The sequence below is a fragment of the Perissodus microlepis genome, chromosome 16, assembly GCF_051167445.1.
Source record: "Perissodus microlepis isolate ML-2025 ecotype Zambia chromosome 16, ASM5116744v1, whole genome shotgun sequence".
Lineage (NCBI taxonomy): Eukaryota > Metazoa > Chordata > Actinopteri > Cichliformes > Cichlidae > Perissodus > Perissodus microlepis.
The window spans coordinates 16,985,696-17,002,890 of NC_140476.1; the positions used below are offsets into that span (position 1 = coordinate 16,985,696).

General features: G+C 36.7%; 1 protein-coding gene across 6 annotated transcripts; it reads right to left on the reverse strand.

Annotated features, from left to right (window-relative positions):
- Nucleotides 1-96: 96 nt before the first annotated feature.
- LOC146370667 (muscleblind-like protein 2a) lies at nt 97-15,995 on the reverse strand. Of its 6 annotated transcripts, none has more exons than XM_084954629.1 (10): nt 15,719-15,995; nt 12,823-13,531; nt 9,620-9,784; nt 9,309-9,530; nt 8,944-9,198; nt 7,445-7,498; nt 6,956-7,115; nt 5,738-5,773; nt 4,922-4,974; nt 2,975-3,091 (listed from the first exon to the last, which is right to left on the reverse strand). In XM_084954629.1, exons 2-10 carry the CDS (start codon nt 12,994-12,996, stop codon nt 3,077-3,079), a joined length of 1,134 nt encoding a protein of 377 aa, XP_084810755.1. In that variant the 5' UTR covers nt 12,997-13,531; nt 15,719-15,995; the 3' UTR covers nt 2,975-3,076. The 6 variants fall into 6 exon arrangements, with proteins under 6 accessions (XP_084810750.1, XP_084810751.1, XP_084810753.1 ...); XM_084954626.1 differs by having other exon boundaries at nt 4,922-5,016; XM_084954624.1 differs by lacking the exon at nt 4,922-4,974 and having other exon boundaries at nt 97-3,091.
- Between the last annotated feature and the right edge of the window lie 1,200 nt (nt 15,996-17,195).

Genomic DNA, 17,195 nt, shown 5'->3' on the forward strand with positions numbered 1-17,195 from the left:
ACAAATTGTAACACAAAAACATGAAAACATGCTCACTGAGGATGACACGTGGTTTCTACTGCTGATGCATTGCGAAATTAAACAGAGCTCACAGGATGGCATTTACACGACATTCATATATTTATTTATGTATATTTAATATCAGATTGTACACAATTTAGAATTTACAGGAACAAAAAATATCCACAAGAAATGTTTAATTATACACAATTACTTTTGGGGAAAATGTTTGCATTCAGACCAGGATGGATCCAAATAGCTGTTGCGTGACATCTTAACCAGAAGCTTCAGTGTTTAAATATGACAGGTTGCAATAAAATGCTAGCCAACCCCACAAGCCAATCAATATCAGCTATTTCAGGTGTCGTTACAATGTAATAATGTCCTCATGTTCGAAATGTGTGTATCTTAATTTAAGAGAAAGGTTCAGTGAAGTTTATTCTATTTATTAGACGACATAGAAATCATAATTAGTGAACAAATACAGACTCAGTAATACACCAAAGGTAAGGCAAAGTTCACACAAAGCCTGTCTTCTCAGTTGTCTGACTGTAGAAAAAGTGCTTATGAGAAGTGTTTCCATCAGTCAGTCAGACCAAACATTCTTACTGTTCACATCTTTTTGACTGGGCGAGATCTCAAACAACCTCTGTGTGCAGGTGGATCCATGACATTCAAACGTTTTGCCATAACATAACACAAACATTCAAAAACATGCCTTTAAGTAAAATAAATAAGTGGGGAAATATTGTATGTCTAATAGCAGTCTAAACTTTTAAAGCAATTATATTTTGAAAGCCAAATACATTTTTAAGTTTGGTGCTCAACATGCAGAGGGAAGCCTTAACAAACACAAAACTAACATTTCAAAAGTTCTCTTTTATGCACTGTTTTACCCACAGTGTTTCACCATATAATAATAAAGTTAAATATCCAAGTTTCTTCCAAGTAATCTAATTACTGTGAGGAGATACAGCTAATCTACCACCTACCAAAATACAGTTTTCATCACTGCAACTTGGGATTGCCCTCAGCAACAAATCAGACAATAAATGACAAACTACTGTTACACCATTATGAAAATTACTTCTTTTCTTTTTTGGAAAACATGTCCTGTACGATGCACTTTTGTACATAAAAATCAATCCTATGGCCTTGGTCATACAAAGGCTTGTTGTCCCTTACAGGCAGCAAAAAGGATGAATTGCTTTAAATTTCTCCTTTGTCCAACATCAATCCCTGGACACAAGACCGCTTTTAATAGGCTAACAGATCAAGGTCCTTTGAGAAACCCTCAGCAGACCTAAAGTAATTTTAATAAATTGCATTCATCACAAAATAAAAGAATACATGTTAAAACTATTTTGAACTAATGTTACACCAGTAAAATTATGCTTGTAAATTCTATTGACATGTAAAACATCACAAGGAAAATATATAATAAAAAAGTGAAGAAATGCAAAAGATTCAATGAAAGGTTTCTATTTGTACACCTTGTTTGCAAAATAGATAACTAAAATTCTAATAAAAGAAAGAAACAATATTTCTCTTAATCAGACACAATGCCCACCCTGTCTGCTGCTAAATAGTAGACAGCAATGAGTAACTGCATCATGCCGCGTCAATCTCTCATGACTACATGTCACCAAATGTTTGCCTCCTTCTACTTTACTACAAAAGTATTTTGCCCTTTTTGCTAATTTCATGTCGAAAAAATGAAAGAAAATCAAATTAAATTGAATAACATACACATTAAAGCATCAGTGAAAACAAACTGTAAGCCTAATTAACAGGTCCACACACACAATACCACTGCATTTACATGGTATTGCAAAAACACGTAAATTTAATCCTAATGTATATGTCTTAAGTGGAATAGATTTTCTGAGTGTTTTTCCACACAAACCTTTTAAAATATACTTAATCATTGCATGCACAACTGTTTAGGCACTTGTAACCTTCGATTAATACAGTACTGACAAGTGACTGCAACATTAAGACTAACAGTTGAGACACTACTCAACACGCAACCCTCACAGGATCACAAGAGCTTTAGTTTGAATATGAGCAGCAGTAATTTCATACTCTTACTGAGCTGACTTTCATGGCTGTGGAGACTATATCAACTTGAACAAGTGAAAAGTATTTACAGATCCATCAGTGAGTCAGCAATTGTCTTGAGCAATAATGCACATTTACTAAAGAGGTGTTAAATTAGAAAAACAAAATTGCTTTGAACGGATAAAACATTTCATTTCTCTCAGAAAAGACAGAAAACAATCTGTATATGTAATGCAAAGGCACACCAGGAGGTGGAGCACTGATCCATTACTCTGGGTGAAGTATAGAGGGACTCAGAGCATTTTTAAAGGGACATCCATAAACCTGCTGTTAGATTACATTTTTTTTATATACACAATTTTTTGTTAAGTTTAAAGTTAAATTAAGTGCTTTTCTCTTTGATTAAAAGTTAAATCTGGCACTAGATGAGCAATCATTATCATCAAAAACAAAACTTTCTTAGTTTAAATAACACATTCAATAAAGAATATGATGATGATAAAACTGCAATATAATCTACAATATAGGACGCTTTTACACCTGACATTAACAGGTACTGTCTACAGACTGAGAACTGATTCAAATATTTACATTATTTAAAACATCTCTGTTGTTTACCATCTCATTTAGTTTTATGCCACTACTGCCAGTTTACTTCTCTGTAGCATCTATTGTATTTAAGTTTGATTGGTGGCTAAATGCACTCATAACCCTATCAGAATTAGTTTAGGAAACAAATAAATAATGCACATTGATTGTTGAAGGTGCATGTTAGCAGGTGCAAAGGCGTGTACAATAACAATCTCTCTGACACCTATTACAGTATAATGTAGAGGTTCATTATAACTGCATGTAATGTATCATCATCATCATCATCATAATGTCAGATAAAGTCGGCGATGTTATCCACATGCAGCCTCTTGTATTTTGTGTGTATTGTTAACAGAATATTTACAGAACGGCTGCCCGGGACCCTTAACAGCAGCAACACGGCACTGGCTTCTGTTTCTGGCGGTTACTTGAGGATGATCTGTTTCGGAGGCAAAGACAAGTCACTGAGTAGTTTCACACAACAGGTATACTTTACAATCGCCTTTGTTACAAGACAAAGATTATTAAGGAACTCACTTCTCACTCTTAAGTGGTATGAAAATACAAAGTTTAAGTGAAATGAACTTTATCCTCTTGATACATAGTTTTGTAAAAATGGGGCTTGACCTTGGAGCTAATTTAAGGTTAAAAGTTTTATTGATTTGCAAAAGTGATTTGGAACTGAAATGATAAGTTTTGATATTAAAAAATGTGTTTAAACAATCAAATGAATTATTTTACACATTGAATAAATTGTTTTACGCATTTTTAAAAACAGTTTCAACTATTTATCAGCTTCAAACCCTTTTTTTCCAGTGTCAGACTTTTGACCGTGATTTTGTGTTGTGGCTGTGTATCAAAGGGGAAGGGTGCGTGTAGACTAGTGATTGAAAGCCCTGTGTCACGTTGGTTACAAGTTTAAAATGAGCATTTTGGCTGAAGATGGTCACTGTTCCTTCACGGGATGCTGCCGGCACCAGCCACAGTTTCAGATTGTGCTATAATGGACTATATTGATGGGTCAATATTTGAAACATATTGATATACATACATGTGGGGAAAAAATTTACCCCTACAACAAGGAATACTGTTATCTGATTGGGTGGTAGGTTGCAAAAAAGCTATGAACTCAGTAGAGAACTCTAAAAGTCATCTGTTCATTTCTGTACATTATATTGAAATTAGAATCCCCCCCACCTTATTTAAACCTAATGTAAAAGAGTTCATAGCACCTGCAATATCAATATGTTACAAACATTCACTCATCAATATAGTCAATCATAGGATAATCCAGGAAACCATGTTTCTTACCTGTTGGCTGGTGCCGGCAGCATCCTGTAAAGGAGTGATGACCATCTTCCATCAAAATGCTCATTTTAAACTTGTAACAAATGTGACACAGAAGCTGTCAATCATCAGTCTACACCCACCTCTCCCCCTTCATACATGCCCACAACACAAAATCAGGGTTAAAAATCGGAAAATGATCAAATCAGATGTAAAATAAAAAAATAAACGTAAACTCTAACAAAATTAATAAAAAAAAATGCAAACAAATTTATTCAAAATAAAATCATTCTTTTGGTTGTTCTTTTTTTAAACAGTTTTTTTTTTTAAATTTTAAATATCAAAACTTAGAATTTCAGTTTCAAAAGACTTTTCAAATGAATAAAACTTTTGACTCTGGCTTAGCTCCACACTTTTATGCCAGTGGTCATGACAAAGTTTAAATACTAACTTATCCGTATGTGCATATGACTTCATTCATTAAACATTAAAAAGGGACAACAGTAATCAAAATAAAGAATACCAAATACTTTAGATTTACTCTGTCAATCCTAATATTAAATGTTTCAAACTAGCCAATTGAGGAAATGTGAATAACATTTTTTATTACACGAATAATAAAAATCTTATATTAAGACGTTGCACACAGAAAGTCAGCATAACCAATATCAAGAACTGTATGGTTAAGTCCTATATACTGTAGCTTGTGTTGGAAAAGACACTGACATCAACCAAAGCATAAAACATGCAATAGAGAATATAAGCGACACCACAGTTTGCAGATGGAAGAGCTAGAAATATGTTTTGTTTCTAAAGGAAAGGATGAGATGCAGCCTAGTTGGTCTACGAGGTACACGAAAGCTTAATGCTGCAATGCAAGCCGGGCATCTCTACGCTGATGAAGCAACTCCCCTGATTGAAAGATGAAGCACTTATTTAGAGCTCAAGGATTTATGACAGAAAGCTTTAAAAAGGAGCAAACCTGATTGGTTGGTGCTGTTGCTGCGTAGGGGACACTTGTGGCGGGAGTAGTTGCTGCAGAGACAGTAGCAGGCGTAGCACTGTACATCATGGGGACTTTTTCAGGAAGGGAACCATGAAAGCAATGAAAAGGGAGGTGGAGCATTATGGTAACCATAGCAATGTATCTCTCTCTCTTGCCAAGCAAATACAAAATGACATTAGCAGCAAGCCATCATTGGGTTAGACCAGCAGATGGCATGTGATCACACAGCAAAGCGAGACAGCAGGGGAAAAACATAAAAGGAGGGCTGATAAGAGATAAAATTAGGAAATCTGTCCATAATCTGGCATCCCACAAGATATGGCATGTAAAGCTATGCCACCAGAGGTGATCAATGTGTTTGTTTGTTGTTGTTTTGTTTTTTTAAATACAACATTTACAGAGTTTTACTATTAATACAAAACATTAAAGAGCATAAACTATGAGGTAAATCTATGGGATGCTGATCAAATTTCCTAATCACAATCCAGAATAAACCAAAAGTGCTTACATTTCTTTACTGCGCTTTGATTATTTAAAATAATTTTACAAGCATATATACATACAGGGCTCTGATCAGAAAGGCAAAAAATGAAACATAAAGGTAAAAATGTTTACTAAAAAACTAAAATAATCTCTTGTTTTTTTCAGTTGTTGTTCTCATCCAGAGTCCTGATTCAAAGGGTTGATTTCTCATCCGTTAATAGTAAGTATACTCTACCTTATCCAGACAAAGTAATGTATTCTTTACTACAAAAGGACATGGTTAAAGAAGAACATGGAGGAGGCACCTACCAATGCCATTAGCTGGAGTCATGCACAACAGAGAACCTGTGTGATTTACAGGTGAAAAAAGAAAAGGTCTTTATCAAAATCGACATACATTAATATGGTCAATACTGGTGTAAGCCCACATAAACAGATCTTTACTTTATTAAACAGGCCCATTGTGTTAATGCAGCATTGTTTTGTTCTGATGGATACAAGCTGAGTAACACACTCCATCTACAAAACAGGCGCATTAACGTAGAATACATTTAAGAGAAATTTCTGCAAGCAAACAGACCTTTTCAAACCAGACATTTACACTGGTCGCATTAGGTGAGGTGTAGGTGTATGGAGAGAAATTGCCTCAAAAAGGTTACAAATATGTACAGTATGACACACAAGACCCCCCCCCCCCCCCCCCCCCCCCCCACCAAAAGAAAACAGAGAAAATCCCAATTTTACACCAGAGCATGAACACAGCTTACATATATGGATCTGTGCAAAGCTGACCTTGTGAAATGTGTCTCAAAAGCCCACGTGTGCATGCGATGTGATCTGTGCATATTAGGCGATTCGTTCACGTGGTTTTGTAAGTGAGCGAGAGGGATGTTACGTGTAGTTTTAGACATTTGTATACACAGAAAATTATCCGATTCGTGAAGCTGAACTTAACAAATTGTGTGTAAATGATCAGTATTTAGTCAGGTTAAATGTATGTGTGCGTGTGTATCATACTGTACACATTTGTAATTCTTTGAGGCAAATTTCTCCCCATATAGGTGTGTCTATGACCATGACTTGCCAACTGACATATAGCACACCTGTTGCCTTGAAGAACCTGCCCTGGTTGTTAAGAGGTCATCAATTTGCTTTGTAACCACTGCTTCAATCTTTAATAGTTTACTGGTTCTACTGGAGTAACTGAGAGCAACTGTTTTTCATAACAGTCTTACTTTTCGTAATATGAGTTTAACAAAGTTTAATTATAAGCTATGATAAAGCCAAGAATCTTGCAGTGACATGTCAAAAACCTGTTAGTGTAAGGATTAAGAGTCACACCCTTTTTGAAAGCTTTGATATAACAGACCTGTTCACAAAGAGTGCTGCTGATCCTGCAAATTTCTTCAGTTAAGTAACAGTAATACATGATGTGATATTTGCGAACAATATCTGATGGCAATAAGCACTGAGACAGACACGGAAATCTAGCTTAGCCATGGAGTCATAGCAGGTTTGGAAGCTCACCTGTGGGATAAAATGCTGCAGTGGGCTGCTGCAGAGTCTGTGAGCTGGCCAGAGCCTGCTGGTAGTGCAACAAACTGGGGCTGAGGAGAGAGCCGGCCCAGCTGCTCTTCTCAAGAACTGGTCTCTTTGGTAGGGGTTGCAGAACACTATGGGGAAAGGCCTGGAAAGGGACAAGAGGCAATAAGACACTTCCCATATTTCTGTTACGCACACCTTTAAAAGGATATGTTAGTATTTATGTTTAAAAAATGATACACATGACTAAAATATAAAGATGACACAATGAAAAAAAAACTACCACAGATATGACTGGAGTAATGTATTTACCAAAACTTATTTGACAACTTGAGCACTTAAAAATACCCATGCTGACAGATCATGTACAGAAGGCCAATATAAGACTTGAAGAAGCCGTAAACCCCAATGACAAAAATGAAAAGTTCTCACAGTACAATCAATAGCTACATGCAAAGCAAAAGGTGAAAGTACCAGGTCTACAGTTGCCTCGAGGGGTCGCTTCATTGCTTTGGCAGTCGACTGAGTCTTTTAATAGCAGGCAGCGAGCACATGATGGCAGTGGGCCAATGGGATTCAAGCGTATTAACATACAGGTAACAGCAAGCAGAGGTGCATCATGGAGGACAGCATTGTGGATAGGTGAGAAGGGGAAAACAAAACAAAAATAACCTGAATGTAGTATACCACATAAAACACAATATTCATGCACAGTAAGGACACATTAAACTAAAGATTCCTTAATTAGTAGGTCAACATGTACAGTTAATGAATCATTTTGGCAACAAAGACTTATAATAACAAGGGTGTAATAGCCTTAAACTATACGTCAAGTTTGAGAACAATGCTTAAAATGAAAGATATTAAAATATTAACAAAACCTACTATGCACACAATAGGATTTTGGAACACGCTGGTTTTATGACTCCAAGTGCAGGATACTGATATAATGCACAGCAAGCACTTAACAGTTTCATAATTAAATGAAAGATGGCTTGGTTTTATGAAGGTAGCAAAGGCAGTACCACAAATCAAAAGCTAAAACAACCATGCACCTGATGTCATAAAGCACAGAATGTGGAGCTCCATTTACTGCATTCACACTAAAGCTTTTGAATTACAGATGTCTCCTTAACTTGTACAGTACATAAGAACAACTAACAACTTAAACTACAACCTAAATAAAAATGTATGGAAAAGAATTAACCATAAAAGATGATGTATGCTAGACATGATTTTTAAGTAGAATGGAGGCCAAAGAAGCATAATTTAGTGAGCCAATGTGGCTTTAATATTGCACTAAAGAAAAGTTAATAGAAATTGTGAGAAGCCTGATTGTGCATTACATTTAAAGGTTATTTAATGCTACTTAATGACGCAATTTAAAAACAATCCAAGAAAAATTGTAGCTGTAAGACTTAATGAAGGGGATCAATTTAAAATTGCTAAGACTATGTAATAGATCTGTCTGTTTTATGCACTGCTTTATGCAGCTCAGTCCATCAGGAACATTTCTCAGTTAACTTAATATATGTGTACCGCATATGAAGCATCTGATGTATGCCCCAAATTAGGCAGTGTATAACCCTCAATAGTTCTTAAATTAAAGAAAATAATGCACAGCTCTAATGCAAAACCTCCAAATGCAAAACTGCATCCTCGCGCTTTAGACCATATAAATCTGTGAGAGGAAGGTGTCAGATTCAACTGTCTGAAGTTTTACATAGGAAATCAATATTGTGACCTTTAAGTTGAAAAGAAGTTTTATTAAAAAAAAATACTGGTGCATTTCTTTGATATTAAACTACTTCAGGAGTTGCTGCTTAAAGTTTTGAGAGGAGCTTCTATTCAACTTCACTGAATGTACCATTACAAATGCTTACAAATATGCAGCACTCCACATTCAGCAATTTCATAGACAGAACAACGATGAACACTTTATCAATCATCAGAAGCATAACACTCTGACTTACCACAGCTGCAGCTGCGGCCTGTGCTGCCACTGCTGTCTGATTGACTTGTTGTTGACTGGATTTGATTTTGGCCTGCAAGTGTGCAGGCGGGTGAAAATACTTGCACTTCTCCCTGGAACAGCGACTCTTGATGTAGTCCATGCAAACAGTAACAGTGTTATCCATGGTGTCAATCATTGGGCTGTCACTGGGATGAGCAAAGCGGCAATCTGTCTCCCCTCTTGCACAGTTTCCTCGCTGAAACTCACGACACACCTGAGAGGAGCAAGAGGAGTTCAGCTTTTAAATGTGTAGCCAGATTATGTGAAACCGCATAAGCGCTAATGTATTTTTATGTGAAGTCACGCCTTGGTGTGCATGAATACCTCTAGTTTGTCTGAACGCTGAAGCTTCTGTGAGGGAGAAGAAGAGGAAGAGGAGGAGGAAGAGGAGGAGCACTGGACTGAGACAGGTGAACTCCCTGGAACAAGAACCGGAGTGCTGGAGAGGATGTCTGAAGGAATGAGGCTCATTCCATGGCTTAATGGTGTCATGTATGAACCATAACCGAGACCAGCGTTTGTGCCAAGTCCCTGCGTAAATGTTGGCTATGAGGGAAGAGCATACATATTATGTGTGAGACTGCCATCCATCAACATCACACTGACTTAAAATTCCTCCTGAACCAGGACTTTACCACAGGCTGCAGGCTGGGTCCAGGGATCATGAGCTGCATCTGCTGGGCAAGCACGGCTGCTGCAGTCTTCTGCTGGATGAGGTTGTTGCGCCCATTTATCTCTAACTGGGTTTTTAAGTGTGAAGGTGGATGAAGGTACTTGCAGTTTTCTCTTGAGCATCTGCCCTGCATTCAGAGAAAATATAAAGTGAAATAGAAGCATTTTCATTCATATCATAAAGACATTTTACAATCTGATAGAATAAAAATGTTGCTGAATCAAAAGACTGAGAGAAAAAATGAATGTTTTGTTTTCATCAAAATCCTGTAAGATTGTCTCAAAGAAATGTAATCGTCAACATGTTTTTTCTCCACAGCTCTCCCACTCAGGCTCCACTGTCAGCGGTGCTGTGTTGCATGATGTGACAGCTAGTCGTGGCTAGAATAAAGCATTTTACATTGCAATGATGGATGTCAAAAATTTCTTGAGTCAGGCACAAGACTTTACTTGTAGTGCAGACAGTTAGTGTTGAAAAATGCAAAAGAATAAACTGCTGCAGATTATGTGTTGCATTACATCCTTTATTTAGACTCTCACAGATCAGATCAGAGCTGGTACTCAGAAGTGTTAATCAGCGGGTTAAATAATTTTTCCCATGAAAATTTCACAGACTCCACAATTCTCAATCATACCCGACCCGCCTACTATGCAAAATCAATCATTGCACAGTCACTGAACATCAGCTTTGAATGCAACACTTGTGCAGCATATACTGTGCATTAAAACATGCATTGGCTAATTACACAGGTTTTGTTTTTACTCACTTAGCCTTAACGGTGGTATATTTCAGCGGTTTCTTTTTAAGCCTAAATATAAAACCTGAAAAACACTTTATTTATTTATTTTACCCTCAATATGAGCCAATCAAAGCCATCCCTGCCACTCAGGCATTTATATTAACCTAATAAGAGATGAGCGTTCTCTCTCCTATATATTCAAATTCTCAGACTCATGTCTGCTCATTTAAATTTCTTCTGACATTAATATATATTCTGAATACTGGTTATTAATTTGTCTTATCTATAAAGAAAAAATGTAGTACTCACAAAATGAACCAAACAAGGAGATACAACAACCAAGGAATGACTTGACTTTATATCTTCAGCATCTAGCCCTAGAAAATTTTCAGAAGCAATGCCTGCTGGTACTGAACTTTAGCCCTGATATATAACAAAAACGTATCGCCTACAATAAAACTGTAGAAACAGCAAGCAAAAGGAATCAGCTACATCTGGACATCAACAGTACTGTTGGGTGCTTTATTAGAAGCCACAAGGATCTACTTACAATACCAAAGAGTGTGCATATTCTTCAATATGATGACATTAATTGTGTTAGGATTCACTGGTGAATGGGAAAGTTAACAGTAATTGTTTTGACATGTCCTTCTCACTCACAACCCTGAATTGAACAAAAATCGTATGGCAACAACGTCAGCAGGAAAGCCAACAGAAAAATACGAGGAAAACACGTCTCTGAATGGCTAGCTCTCACTAAGCAAACAAGGGCTCAATACTACAAAACATCATTGTAAACTTTGACATAGTTAGACAGAGTTCCTAAAAATTGGAAAAGCACAGCTTGACATTCATTCTCGAAATTCCAGTAGAAACTCTACACTCCCCTTAAGGTACCCTGTTGAAAAAACATTTTAGTCTGGCTCTGAGTAAACTGCACATTTTATTTAGAGCAACGAATGAACATTTGTTAGAAAATCTTCAGCTAATTTGACAAATAAAAATCATAAATAAGGCATTTTAGGGTATCCTTTATCTCATGTAACAGTAAATTTAGTAGTTTTGAAAAATATTTGCTTGTTGGTCAAATAAAACAAGCATTTTACTTGTGAACAAGACAATCAGTTTAGATCATTTTTATATATGAATATAATTTATTTATACTCTTTCTTGAGTTTCTTGAAAGGATCTATTCAAATCTATTATAATTATGATCATTAAATTTCCATATTAATCAATATGAAGGTAATGCAGATAGTTGCAGTTGTAGCTTTTCTTTTCAAAGCAGAGAGCTGTTCTCACCCTAATATTTTATGAGCAAAATGTAATACAATCTTTTACAAAGGAAATTACAGATTTCTGTCCGACTACTTTGCAGTAAAATAAATATTATGGAAACCTCTAATCACTTTGATAAGTTGAAAAGTGCTTGGTGCCACTTATCTACAACATAAAGCCAATGTCTGAACTAATAATACCCCCCTTTCAGATATGCACCCAATTAATCTGTTGTTCCATTATTCTGTTGGCATCTGAATGTGTCAATTAGATTTCTGAATGAAGACCCCGGTCGCTTTTTTAGCCAGCAGGCTGGACCTACCATACCAAAGAGGGATGATTAGTTTATGAAAAGGGATGACGGACTGCAGAGTGGTGCAGCTCACCGACACTCATAATAATCAAGATGAACAATAAATGTTTTTATATGAAGGAATGAAGTAGATTCATTCTATGAATGCATTCAGGCCCATGTCCACGGGAGTTACAGGCGAGCTATGTATAAACTTGTAGCAAGGTGGTAAGGAGATGAGTCAACATGAGGATAGTCCTGGAGGCAAAGCTGGATTTTGGTGTGATGGTGAATGTGTGAGAGTGGATTAAGGATGCCCCCACCTCATTCAGGGAAACTGAGCAAGCAGGAGAATAAACTGACTGTAATCCATCTGGCTGCCAGATTTTTTTTCTTCTTCTATCACCTAAATCCTCTGGATAAGTGATTAGATTTTACCGTACAATCTTAGGGAAATAGTGGTATTACCTATGATTTCACAAATAGTAGAGCAATATGGGAAATGAGGCTGGATGCTTGGGGGGGGGGGGTTAATGCACTGAGGGGCTCTGAGAATTCAATATTAAACTTACACCTGACTATACAACAGTGATGCTAACAGTTGATTTCTCTATTATCACCACTTAACATGGGAAATGAGCACGCTTGAATTTTTTCTACCCCAAGAAATAATTATTTTTCTTTCACTTTTATAAACTAATAACTGACACGTACTTCCAGCACTACATTATTAAGCATATAAGTAACGTACACAGTTACACTGCTAGCAAACAGCAAGTCTTAGTTTACTTTCATACTCCTTTATACAGGGGCATTATTTTCTGACACTTAATAGAAGATCATTAATATGTCTTACCTTCAATGAGTCAAAGCAGGCTATGACTCTTCCATTTTCAATTTGGCAGCTCTTCGACGGATGAGCAAATTTGCATTCCTCATCACTGCGTGAACAGTTTCCTCGCTGAAACTGTCGACAAACTTCCAGAGTTAGCCATTTTGTGTCTCTCGCTGAAGAAATATTTAACGCCATGTCCAAAAGTTTTAACTTTAAAGCAACTTTTAAAAGTCACTCTTATTGTTGAAAGACTAATTCACCAGAAGCTGTAGCTTAATCGCAGCTTTTAGCTCTGAATACAGTCTGCTTCTTTGTTAAAACAACCAGATGACTCCCCCATCAGAAGGAGCAGAAAAATCAGATGACTAGCCAATCAAAGAAAAATTATCCTAGAAACAAGAAAGCTGTGTTTTTTATAGCAAGAGACTGCAGTGTATACTCCACAGCCGAGAACGCCCACAGAGAGTGAACAATGATCTCAACACAGGATTGTTACTCTGTCGTATGTGCGCTGGTCAGTAGCCTCCGTCTTGTTATCCTCTATTTTATGGCTTGAATTTCTCATTCTTTTAGGTGCTGAAAGTGTGCAAACCAGCGACAAAGGGCTTGAGCTGAGGTATCCTGTGTTGGTGCATGAGACTGCAACTTAAAAAAGAAGCGAGAGGCAGCAATGTACATGAACCAACTTCAGGTCGGAGATATCTTCTCAAAGGCACTATCTATTTGTAATCTGAAAGAAAAGAAAACAGGGATATTACTGAAATTAAACTTAATTGTGATTACGGTATCATTAGTCTGTTCAGTGGGCATATTAAGATACGTTAAGATGTTATGTAAAATATGAGAACAAACTCCCCACAGAAAGACAGGTTCAAACCCAGGAACTTCTAGCAGTGAGGTAACCACTGCACCAACATGCCCCCATGACGATAGTGCAGAGCAGACAATTCACATTGTTAGAACTCCTCTGTAAGTAATAAAAGTTCAGCTCATACAAAGCTGTCAGCGTTTTATCAAGAAAAGAGACTTTGCACACACCTGCAAATCACTCACCACCTCACATCTGTTCCTCTCTTTATTTAAAGCCATTAGTCTGCCTCCTCTATAAACTGAATTACAATGAAGTGGCAGATGCCATCCATTTAAACTCATACAACTACACAAAATAGGTTTGAATCAGCAAAGCACAAGTCATACATTTTGCAATGAGGCATAAAAAAATCAGTTTATCTTTCACCATGGAGCTCCTTCTCATCATTTTGTGGGAAATCCAAAGGGAATACAGATGTTTTATGCCTACACATTTCACTCTTTTCCAGGTTATGCTGCCTAAATAAAAGCATTAGCATTTTATAAAGACACCAGATCACACAATCAGAGTTTTGCTGAAACAGCACGCACGGTTATGACACATTTGCACCAAAGTTTGTTCATCAGGATCCATTAATTGCACTTTATAAGTCATACAGTTATTGCAGCCACTTCATTTTTTTTCTACTTCTCTATATACTGCTAAGCTGGTTGGGAGTCAAACACAAACTGCGTAGTCAGACCTGCAACTACACAGGAAGTTGCTGAGCAGACAGAAAAGGTGGACAACTCACGAGCTGATTAAATCTGCATGATTTGATTTTTTTATCCTACTAAGATCAACTAAAACTATCAGTAAATACTGCACTCCAAAAGCTGTTTTGCTCTGCTGCTCTTCCTTTTCTTTTGCAGCAACCCTTGGTCTAACAGTACGCTGCAGCAAATTCCTTTAGGCGCAAGTCAGGAAACAGAGCAGGAAAACCGACCTCTCTCACTTCATTCGGCACTGAAATGCTTGTTCTTGTTTCCTGGAGTCTAGGCTGGAGACACAACTTTCAAGCTGCTGACTTCTAAATATACTGACAAGGAAAAAACAACTCTTACCCTTCTTTCTGTCCCATGGATTCAGTGACTAAAGATTTTCTCTTCACAGCAAGAAAAACAGACTCTCTGCCAGGCTCTGACTAAAACATTTCCAGCCACCCCCTTCCTGTCTGGGAGCTGGCCTCTGGGAAGACCCTCCCAGTTAGAAATTGTCCAATAGGGAACAAGAATCTGATCTGCCATGTGAAACTTCCTGTTGACCATTTATTTATGATTACAATCTGATTACTTGGAGAACGTGGAATTCAACACTTGATCCACGCCTCCAGAGTTTGCTGCTGCAGGGATGAACAATGATGCATGTGAAATAAATTATTTTGTAAGCTTGCACAAAGCTTCTGCACAAACATGACTACAGAGCATGCAGCCCATAAGTGTATATCCTAAACACTCTTTACAGTTAATTATCATAAATACAGGCCTGAGTTATTAGCTCCATACCATGGATTAGGTGCAGGTCAGTATGCTGGTATTAAAAACCCGTAATAACCCAATGTAAATAGTAATACGCCTTTTTTGTTTAGTGTGTGTTGTCTTTCAGTTCTAGTTGTAACATTTAAATAATTTCAGCATCCTTCTCAGTTCAGGGGTGTAGCCACTTACTGCTGACAATATGATGAATGGCGTTGTCTTAATGGCACTTCCGAGTATCCCAGGTAGGAATCATTTTGTCTACTTTTTTTTTTAATGTATAGTCACATTTTCAGAGTAAACGAGGAAATGCACATAAGAAGCACCGCTGTAGGTGTACTATAACAACAAATACAATCATATTGTGTTACTGTATTTCGATTAAAAGCTGTAAGAAAATACTTTAAGGCTTACTAGTACAATGACAGTCAACTAACTGCCACTATTTTGTATCACGCAGTTTTATTACCACAGTTTGAGACTGCTAGGATGCTTAAGTGTCAGCTTTACAACCCAATCAGAAATACATTCACATTAACATGCATTAGCTTGCATTAGCCACACTGGTAGCAGAAAGACAGGACCTGCTTACCTCATCATCACGAACGAGCTGCTTCCCAGAGGATACGACAATCACGCACCAGCTAGGACACGGCAACCCAACTAACGAAAACAATATGTCAAGTGTTCCCGAAATTTCCTCTCAATAGCCTCTTTATTTCTCGCCCTGTTCTGAGAATTACCGCTCGTTATTTCATCCACGTCTCCGACCTAATTTCTTTAGTTTGTAGCGCTGCACAGATTTAAGCAACAAGCTTTTGACAGCTTACTGTACGACCGTCAGTTCAGTGTGATAAAGGGGTGTCCCTGGGTGCGATGCGAAGACTGAAAACAGCCATTAATTCAGCATATGACGTTTCAACTGAGCGTAAGGCGCAATTTATTGTATAGAGACATTTCATACATTAAGTTGATTTCTAAAATAATAATATAGTGGGAAAAAGTAGGCATTCTTTAACTTCTATTTTCTGACACCCACCCTACGTCCGCAAAGTGGTACGATCCACACGAGTGCCAGTAGGCTAAAAGGGCAAGGGTTTGCTTGTTACCAAGGGAACAGCAATAAAACTATGCGAGTTTTGTGGATTATGTTTATGAGAGCACTCGTTCCCACACAAATATAAACAAATTAACGAAGAATGTATATATATATATTTTGAAAAAGGCATTGGAAAGTGAGAATTTAGCAACAAACAAAAACTTTACAAATATATATGTGTGACGTCTTGTCCATTTATTTGGAAGAAAAGTAGTTATAAAAATATAATTTGTACAAGGTATTAAAAACCTGTATATGTATATTAATAATATGAAGCAGATGCAGTAGCATGCAGTCTCACAGGTCTGCTCAAGGTCAAATAAGATGGATGCTAACCGAGATAGGATGTCAGAGAGGAAATGGAGGGAGACAGAGCAGAGACCATCATTTTGCTATAAAGTCGAATATTTATACTATAGAGATATAAAAATGCTTACTCTGAGTCCAGACATGGTGGTTGTGCTGGACTTTATCACTGGCACATGTATGCCAATTTTCTACTTGTCATATTATTTGTAAAAACATATATATATATATATATATATATATATATATATATATATATATATATATATATATATATATATATATATATATATATATATATATATTGGTGGTATTCAGCGAATGATGGTGTTTATAGAAAGCATATTGTTAGCCGCAGATTAAAAGTTGCATATGTTTAATTTTCGGTTAATTATTTCTTCTATCTATCAATTCTTTTATCATTAACAGTTTATTATAAGATAGTTACTTTTCAAAGTCATATTTCTATTTTTATTGCGTATATTGTCATTTAGCAGCCCGTTTCATTCTTAATTTGTTTATGCACCTTTAATTGTTGTTGTGTTTAAATATATTGTTTTTCTTTCATAGCCTTGTTTTGTTAGGTTTGATTGTTTTACACCTAAGGACATGGAGACAGACTGTTTTTTTAAACAGAAAATATAACCTAAAATATATAAAAATG